General features: G+C 34.0%; 1 protein-coding gene across 1 annotated transcript; it reads right to left on the minus strand.

Moving 5' to 3' along the window:
• Positions 1–4,590: 4,590 nt before the first annotated feature.
• On the minus strand, positions 4,591–8,704 carry LOC133824702 (putative leucine-rich repeat receptor-like serine/threonine-protein kinase At2g24130). The gene is made up of 2 exons (XM_062257670.1): positions 5,942–8,704; positions 4,591–5,131 (listed from the first exon to the last, which is right to left on the minus strand). Exons 1-2 carry the CDS (start codon positions 8,589–8,591, stop codon positions 4,719–4,721), a joined length of 3,063 nt encoding a protein of 1,020 aa, XP_062113654.1. The 5' UTR covers positions 8,592–8,704; the 3' UTR covers positions 4,591–4,718.
• Between the last annotated feature and the right edge of the window lie 320 nt (positions 8,705–9,024).

A 9,024-nucleotide genomic window follows, 5' to 3' on the forward strand; every position in this document is an offset into this window, starting at 1 on the left:
AATTAATTCATATTTATATTTACATAATATTTTAATATTTTTTTTGTAACTTTTTTCTCTTTATTTATTATTATTATTTTTAATTATTTTATTTTACTTTAAGTAATAAAATATGTTTAAAGATATATTTAAATGATGTAAAGAAATATATAGAGAAATTGATGTATGGTATAATGTAAAACTTAAAGGTAAAATAGAAAAATGTGTGTTTTGATGAAGTATTTTAAAGGATGGAGTTAGAGCACTCCGAGTGCTCCAAGTGGTTGCTACTATTTTACTATTTTCAATGATGGGGAAAAGCCCCCACTTTTGACTTCATCCGTTGAGTTTACAAATGATGCATTGCCTTTTTCTTATTGTGATTTTTAGATCGAAAAACTCACATAAGAGGGAAAAAAAGTTCTTGAAAAATGATACCACAAGCTTGGAAAGAACATATATGCAGACACAAAGTAAACTAGGAATAACAATTACTGTCACATTGTAGGACAACAAATAACCTAGAAATATTCAATAATTTGTATGAAGTTCTTCTAGGCCATGTGTTTCTAATAATGGACTTCACTAGAGTCAAAGGGCACAATAGTCAACACTAGCTTAAAAAAGAAAGCTATATTGGCATCTCATAAATATAAATCAATAGGTCTTAATTGGACAACCATTTCACAAGAAATAAAAAATTAAAATATAATTGTATACCTCGTTTGTTAAAAACTAATAAATAGACCCGCACGTTATTAGGAATTTAAGTTTTGCAAGTGACAATTGTTGATTTTTTTTTAATAAAGTAAATATTTGATAAAAATAATATATACAAAGATTTAATACAGTTTCAAATATAAATTTATGGAAAAAATAATTAAGAAAATACAATAAAGTTCTTTTTATATATGATTTTTCAATGAGAAAATTCCATGATTGTATTATTTCAATTCAATGATAAATATAATTATAATAGAATATAAAATCTAAATTTAAAGAAAAAATAAATTATGGTTTTAATTCTATTAGAATTTAGATGTGTTTGCTAAGTCTAAAATTTCATGAATAAAATTAAAGATTTAGAGTGGTATAATTTTTTAATTTAAGAATAAATATGTAATATAATGGGTATTTCTATGGTGCAACCCACAAAAAGAAGTGCATCGGTGCACGTCTTTTTGTTTGCACTTTGTGAATAGTTTTCGGTGTGATTTTTTTTATGACTGTATAATGTAATTATTTAGAGCATCTTCCAAATTTTTAGAAAATTCGGAATAATTTACAGTACTGAAAACAAGGTTCAAATAAGTTGTTGCACGCGTGACTTTTTTTTTTATGCGTGTGGAAATCAATATGTTTGCACATTGTTTTTGGTACACAAAATTATTTAGAATTTTTTGAAAATTCGCAGGATGTTCTAAATAATTATAATATAAACTATTATAAAAAAAATCGCACTGAAAATTGTTCATAAGATGTAAACTTTCTGTGAGTTGCACCAAAGAAATTCCAGTAATATATATTTTTAACTTAATTTGGTTGTAAATATATCTTTCCCAATTTTATTATTATGACTATTTAGGTTTTCCCAATTTTATAACTTTCCCAATTTTTTTATGCGCATGGAAAGCGATGTGTTTGTACATTGTTTCCAGTACTCTAAATTATTTAGAATTTTTTAAAAATTTGCACGATGTTGTAAATAACTATAATATATATTGTAAAAAAAAATCGCGCTGAAAATTATTCACAAGATGTAAACTTTTTGTGAGTTGCACCAAAGAAACTCCCGTAATATATTTTTAACTTAATTTGGTTGTAAATATAATTTTCCCAATTTTATTATTATTTTGACTATTTAGGTTTTTTACCTTCCGAACTATGACTTATACAATATCGTGTTCCCTAATTTTTTCTGTCGTTAAAAATTCTCCTTGAATTATTCATATTGTTGTAAAATGAGGCTTCCGTTTAATTTTGTCTAATGTGGCTAACAACATGCGGAAATGACTCTTTGTTTGCTGATGTTGCATTACCACGTGTATAATTTAAAGAATAAATAGGATTTTACCCCCGAACTATTACTACTATCAAATCATGCCAATCGAATTCAAAATTTTAAAATTTAACCAATATTTTGAATATTAAAAAGAAACATAAAAATCATTAAACAAAAAATCCATTCAAATGAAATCATACAAAATCAAATAGATAAAAACAAAATTATATTAAAATTTCTCCTATTTTCTTTCACTCTTTCACTTTCTCAACAAAAACCAAACAATCTCAACAACACTCATCAATTTACCACAACAAAAACTCAATCAAAAATATTATCACAACATATATAAATCAAAATTTCAATCTCTCAAATTCATATACATTTTAATATGACATTAACAACATAACGAAAAATCCAAAGCTGAATGTTGTCAGGGAATCTACATGAGCCTAGTCTGTCAATGATGTCGCTACCCAGCCAAATTCAAGCTCACTCAGACGCATGCCCAACACCTAACCTAATTTTTTGTCACCATTAAATTTTTTTAATTTCAATTAATTTTTAGTTTAATGATTTTTTTTATTTTTTTTAATATTCAAAAGATTATTTAATTTAAAATTTTTAAAATTCGAGGAGCACGATTTGGTAATAGTAATAGTTCGGGAAGCAAGAACCCTATTTATTCTTTAAATTATAAATGAAATATCGACGTAACAATACCACATCGGCACCCAAACTGCCACATCATCGTTCCGTTAGCGAAATTGGACGAAAGTCCCACATTTCGTGAATAATTCAGGGAGAATTTTTAATATGTTGAAAAATTCGGGGGCATGATTTGGATCGGTAATAATTTGAGGAAGAAAAAATCCAATAAGGCTACTATTATTCTATATATATACAACGTTTAAGTGATGCCTTTTTCTAAAAAAGAAAAGAAGTGTTGTCCAATATATTATTTTTATTTTTCTTTGTAATTAAAATAACCAACTTGACAAGGTTTCTCCATTAACACACGACTTAAACAAGTTTTCCTCAACGAGTTGTTTGCCTTTGGTCCTTTTTTTTCACATTAAAAAAACATCTAATTAAGAATAAAAAAAATGATTATTGGTGGAATAATTGAATAATAATATGAATGTAGTGGAAATTGTCACTCATCACTATTATTCACTCCAACTTCTCACACACTAAGGAGCATAATCATGAGTCTCATGGTATGGTTTCCATTATGATGATATGATATGATGTTCTACACATAAACAAATTTGCTCTAGTGGGAAATGAATTGCACTATGTTATCATATCATATATGGGTCAGTGGAGATTTTTCCCTACTTCCACATTCTCTCAAGATTTTCACAAATACTATATTGGAATTAGATGATATGTTTCTTGTAAATTTAAAATTTCATCCCAAAAGGAGGTTTGAGGGGGTCTTTAGACTAGATCACCAAGTGAGAGGAATTCTGACTTGTCCCATAAAAAAAATGCCAAGTTGGAAGACCATAATTTTCAACTTTTTCTTTATCTATTGTACGGAATAATGGTTCATTGAGGAATCTAATGAACCTAGTTAAAGCAATTGCATTGCTAATCGAGTTATGATTCTGTGTAATACAAAAACGAACAGAATAATGATATGTGCACCAAAACATTACATCAACTGACGTGACACTGTTTTTTAAAACAGTGTGGGTCCCACCTAATATAGATTTGATTGGTTAAATAAAACTCTCACGGTAGTTGATGTAATATTTTGTAGGGCTGTGCATAAATTTTTACAACCCATCAAACCCGAATAATCTGCCCAAACCAACCCAAAAAAATCGTCAAAAAACGCAACCCGAACAAACTGACAAAAATTTAAACCGCCCAATTGTTATATTGGGCGGGTTGAAAATAATTATCAAGCTGCCAAATATAACCCGACCTGTCCAATTAAGAGCTTCCTATTTTTTAATACATTTAAATATATTAATATATTATCTACATAATTAAATTTATATTTTTTTAATTGTATTTGGACTTTGGTTTGTAATTGGACTTTAGACTATATTAATTTTCCTTTTCATTTTAAGGATATATGTTTGTTACTTTGTTTAATACTTTTAATGTTGATGCAATTATTAATATATTGCCAATTAATTCAAATAAATATATAAATTAATTAAATTTTGTTTTATTTTTTTACTATAAATTCAAAATATTGTTTTAAGCTTAAAAAGATAAATTCACACTATTAGTACTAGTATTTAAAGAAAAAAAACTACAAAAATATAATCTCAAAAAAAAAAAATTCTTCTCACTTCGGTTTGGGCGGGTTGACCTGACCAACCCGCCCAAACTATTGGATGGGTTAAAATAATTTTTTTCTTAATCGGGCAAGTTACGAGTTCATTTTTCTTAAATCGATTATGACATTGAACGAGTAAAAATACTCTATAACCCGACCAACTCACCCAATGATCAGTCATAATATTTTGGTGCACATTTTTGGTACTCAAACGAACGATACCAAGTGGGGCCTATTTGTATTAGTATGCGGTACCAAGCATCCTGATGTCTGGTGATGTTGTTATATAATAACAAAGAGATTATCTTAATGTAAAATAAAGAGAACAAATCACACTTGTTATGTTTTTTTTATTATTATTCAATGGAGGAATGATCACAGAAGCAATATAGAGTTATATCCACAAATTTATTTATAAAAAAATTTAAGAGAAAAATGTTAGTAGTCACCAATAGTGGAAGAAGATATCCCTAAAGAAGAAGCAAAGGTTGCTGTGGTGTCCCCAGTGAGGTATCTTTTAAGCCTATCCAAGTCATCTGCAGCATCCAACATTGTTGGCCTAGTGGAGGGTGACTCTTGTGTGCATAGAAGGCCCAGTTCGATCAACTCTCCAATTCCCACTTCCCACATTTTCATTACCTCAGGCAACTGATCTTTTGAAGCTCTCACCAGAGAAGAGTCCACCACCTTTTCCACCATTCCATGGTAGTGATTCTTCACCCACCTATGCAAGCTCAGACCGCCACCAAACATGTCGTCCGTCGGTCTTTTTCTCGTCACCATCTCTAGTACTAAGGTTCCAAAGCTGTACACATCTCCTTTTGTTGATGTCATTGAGCCAAATCCATATTCTGCAGCATAAGAACAAGAAGAATTGACCAACTCAATCATGCAGCCTTTATCTAATTACCAAATGTTATAATGTTAAAAACTAGATTGAAACAAGAATCTTTGCCTAATCCTACGATATTGTGTCTCAGGAAAGACTTGAACCTCGGACCTTGTGGGAGCCAACCATATGAGGGGCTGTGCAAAAATTTTTACAACCCGCCCAACCCGAATAATCCGCCCAAACCAACTCGAAAAAACCGCCGAAAAACGCAACCCGAATAAATCGACCAAAAATTAAAAAAATTAAACCGCCCAATTGTTACATTGGGTGGGTTGAAAATAAGTATCAACCCGCCCAATATAACCCGACCCGCCCAATTAAGAACTTATTGTTAATTTATTATTTTTAATACATTTAAATAAATATATTAAATTTATATATACTTAATTAAATTTATATTTTAAAAAAATATTGTTTTAAGCTTAAAAAGATAAACTTTACACTATTAGTACTAGTATTTAAAAGAAAAAAAAACTACAAAAATGTAAAAAAAAATAAAAATACAACTTCGGTTTGGGCGGGTTGACCCGACCAACCCGCCAAAAAAAAATACCACTTCGGTTTGGGCGGGTTGACCCGACCAACCCGCCCAAACTATTGGACGGGTTAAATTTATTTTTTTCTTAATTGGGCAAGTTACGGGTTCACTTTTGCTAACCCGATTATGACATTGGACGGGTAAAAATGCCTTGTAACCCGACCAACCCGCCCAATGATGAGCCCTGAGCTACTGACCAATATAAAAGAATAAAAATTCATTTGTTTTTACCTGGTGCAATGTAGCCAATTGATCCTGCTAACATATTTGCAGTAGAATCTCCCATGTTCTCAAAGGCTGCTGCATTTCCACCTGCTGCTGTCATGACAAGCCTGGCAATACCAAAATCAGAAACCAAAGCTGTCATGTCATCGTTGAGAAGAACATTGCTCGGCTTTAAATCGCAGTGTATGACTCGAACAGGAGAGTGGTGGTGTAAGTATGCCATCCCTTCTGCTATGTCACTGCAAATGTTCACTCTTTGTTGGAGAGTCAGATCAGAAGAACCTGTTTCCAACCCTGATCCTGAATGCGGATAAAGCCGACTTTCCAAGCTCCCATTTGCCATGTAAGGAAGAACAAGAGCCTTGAAATCAGGCAGACTACAAGCTGTTATGATCCTTATCAGATTTCTATGCCTAATTCTCTTTAAGACTTGGCATTCTCTAGTGAAACTCTTTGTTGAATTTCCTGATTGGACATGTAAAACCTTGACTGCTATAGCTGTCTCATCTGAAAGAACTCCCTTGTAGACACGCCCATAGCTGCCTGAGCCAACTAGTCTTTGGTCATCAAACCCTGCAGTGGCCTTAAACAATTCTCTATAGGTAATTCTTGGGAAGTTGGGAATAGGTTCAGGGGCAGTTCTTTGTTTTCTTCGAATAGATTCTTGTCTCCTTGATGAGATAATAACTCGAACGCGGCGGATTCCAATGGCACAACATATTGTGGTGAAGAATGCTGATATGAAGATCACTGTAGCAAATATGCCAAGGAACATTCGAGAGCGAAAAAAGTGTTTCTTGCGAGGGCAGGCGAGTATGCCAAAGGTTCTTCCACAAAGATGAGGATTTCCAAGGAAGGAAAGAGAAGTGATAGAGTTGAAGATCCCGCCAGAGGGAATGATTCCCTCCAAGTCATTGACTGAGAAGTTTAGATATTTGAGTGAGTGGATTTTGGCCAGAGTTGGTGGAATCATTCCGGACAAGTGATTCCATGAAACATCAAACACTTCAAGATTCTTCAATTCACCTAAGGAGTCGGGAAGCTTGCCTGTTATAGCATTGTGTGAGAAGTTAATCAATTTCACAGCAATGCAGCTTGATATCAGTGGAGAAATGCTTCCACTGAGGTTATTTGAAGACAGATCCACCTCTTGAACATCTTTTAGCTTGCTCAGCTCCAATGGCAAAGGCCCTTCGAGTTGGTTATGAGAAAAATTAATAAAGATCCTCATCTCACTCAAACTTGAGATAAAAGAAGGGATTGTCCCTGACAATCTGTTGTACGACAAATCAATCTTGTGCAGCTCCGAGCAGCGTCCTAATGCACCAGGAATTTTCCCAGAAAGGCGGTTATGGTTAAGGAAAAGGAAATTGAGTCTCGACAAGTTACCTATAGTTGATGGTATTTCTCCAGTGAATTCGTTTTGAGAAAGATCAAGAAGCCCCAGAGATGGAAATCTGTCAAATATCTCAGGAATTGGGCCTGAAAATTTGTTGTGTGACAAGAAAAGTTGCTCCAGGTTTTGGAACTTTCCTATCTCAAGCGAAATGGTTTCATTCAGGAGATTGGATGTCAAGTTCAGTAGGTCAAGCTTTTCAAGGTTTGATATGCTGGGAGGAATTGTTCCAATGATTCTGTTCTCTTGAAGTTGTAAGGATGTAAAATTTTGTCCGAGTTCACCAACCGAAGCAGGCAATCTCCCGCCGAGTTTCATACCAGCCAACTCGAGTTCCATCAAGTTAGTACAGTTCACGAGAGCATCGAAGAATGGTGTGAGATTGGTGTTTGAATCATGGCTTTCCATCGAGTTATATGACAGATGAAGGTAAATTAAACCAGGCAAATTCCCAACAATCTTAGAAGGTAACTCACCCGAAAAGTTGTTATACTCAACATCTAAATTCCCAAGTGAAGTATAGATCAGAGAGTGAGGAAGTACACCAGTGAACTGGTTGTTATACAGACTCAGACTCCACAAGTTCTTACAGTTTCCAATATCAGCTGGGAAATTCCCACTAAGTTTGTTATCAGCAACATCGAAAGACTCTAAGTTGAGAGAACAGTTGGAGAAAAAAGAAGGCGAGAGTGTACCGGTAAAACGGTTACCTAAAAAAACTGCACCAATCAGCTTAGGAAGATGGGCAATGTACTGTGGTATTGGACCTTCTAATCGGTTCCCATCAAGTCGAAGATAACGAAGGTTTCGAAGAGAAGAGAACTCTTGTGAAAAGGTTCCATAGAGGTGGTTGTTAATGAGGACTAGAATCCGAAGACCGGTGAGGTTAGAAAGGTACGGCGAGAGCAGTCCAACGAGCTGGCTCTCGTTGAGGATGAGCTGAGCCACGCGGTGGTGGTGTCTGTCGCATCGAACGCCGTTGAAACGGCAGACGTGAACGGTGTCGTTCCAGTTCAAAAGGGCTGAGTAAGGGTCGTGGAAGATGGTTTTCTTGAAGGTGAGAAGAGCTGCTTTGTCAGTGGCTAAGGAGTGGCGCGGTGGAGATATTATGGCTCGGCCAGAAGTAGTTAGAACGAGGTGTTGGAGTAGAAGCATGACCATGGTGGTGATGAAGACCATGTTGAGCTTGTCCATGAAACTTGATAGTTTCATTATGTTGGGATTGTCTTGGTCTGATGGTTTTGTGTCATCCTGCTTCATAAGACTGGATTTTGGCTCAAGAAGAAAAAGAAGAAGAAGAAGAAGAAGAAGAAGAAGAAGAAGAAGAAGCAGAGAGAAAGAGAGAGAGTATGTGATGAGCAGGGTACTCAAGTCTCAACAGGCATAGCTATATAGCAGCCTCCTCTACTAGCTGCTACTCAACTCCATGGCCTTGTTGACATTTTATATATAAATATATATATATATATATAGGACAATTATCAATTATCATGTAGGGCTTCAAAAAGAGACGGCTAGGCCTCTCAGTATTTCTCCACTTGTGAATATTTTTTGGTGCGAATTTTTTTATGACCGTATATATTGTAGCTATTTAGAGCATTCTGCAAAGTTTCAGAAAATTTTGAATAGTTTACAGTACCGAAAACTTGGTTCAAACATGTTGCACGCGTGATTAATTTTTTTATGCGTGTGA

Source organism: Humulus lupulus, chromosome 3, assembly GCF_963169125.1.
Source record: "Humulus lupulus chromosome 3, drHumLupu1.1, whole genome shotgun sequence".
Lineage (NCBI taxonomy): Eukaryota > Viridiplantae > Streptophyta > Magnoliopsida > Rosales > Cannabaceae > Humulus > Humulus lupulus.

What these genes read in the sequence shown, in the direction of transcription:
- LOC133824702 (XM_062257670.1), bottom strand. Translation starts at nt 8,591, where the DNA reads ATGAAGCAGGATGACACAAAACCATCAGACCAAGACAATCCCAACATA. An exon ending in AATTGGCTACATTGCACCAG is followed by an intron (nt 5,132 to 5,941) that starts GTAAAAACAAAT and finishes CTTATGCTGCAG; the next exon opens with AATATGGATTTGGCTCAATG.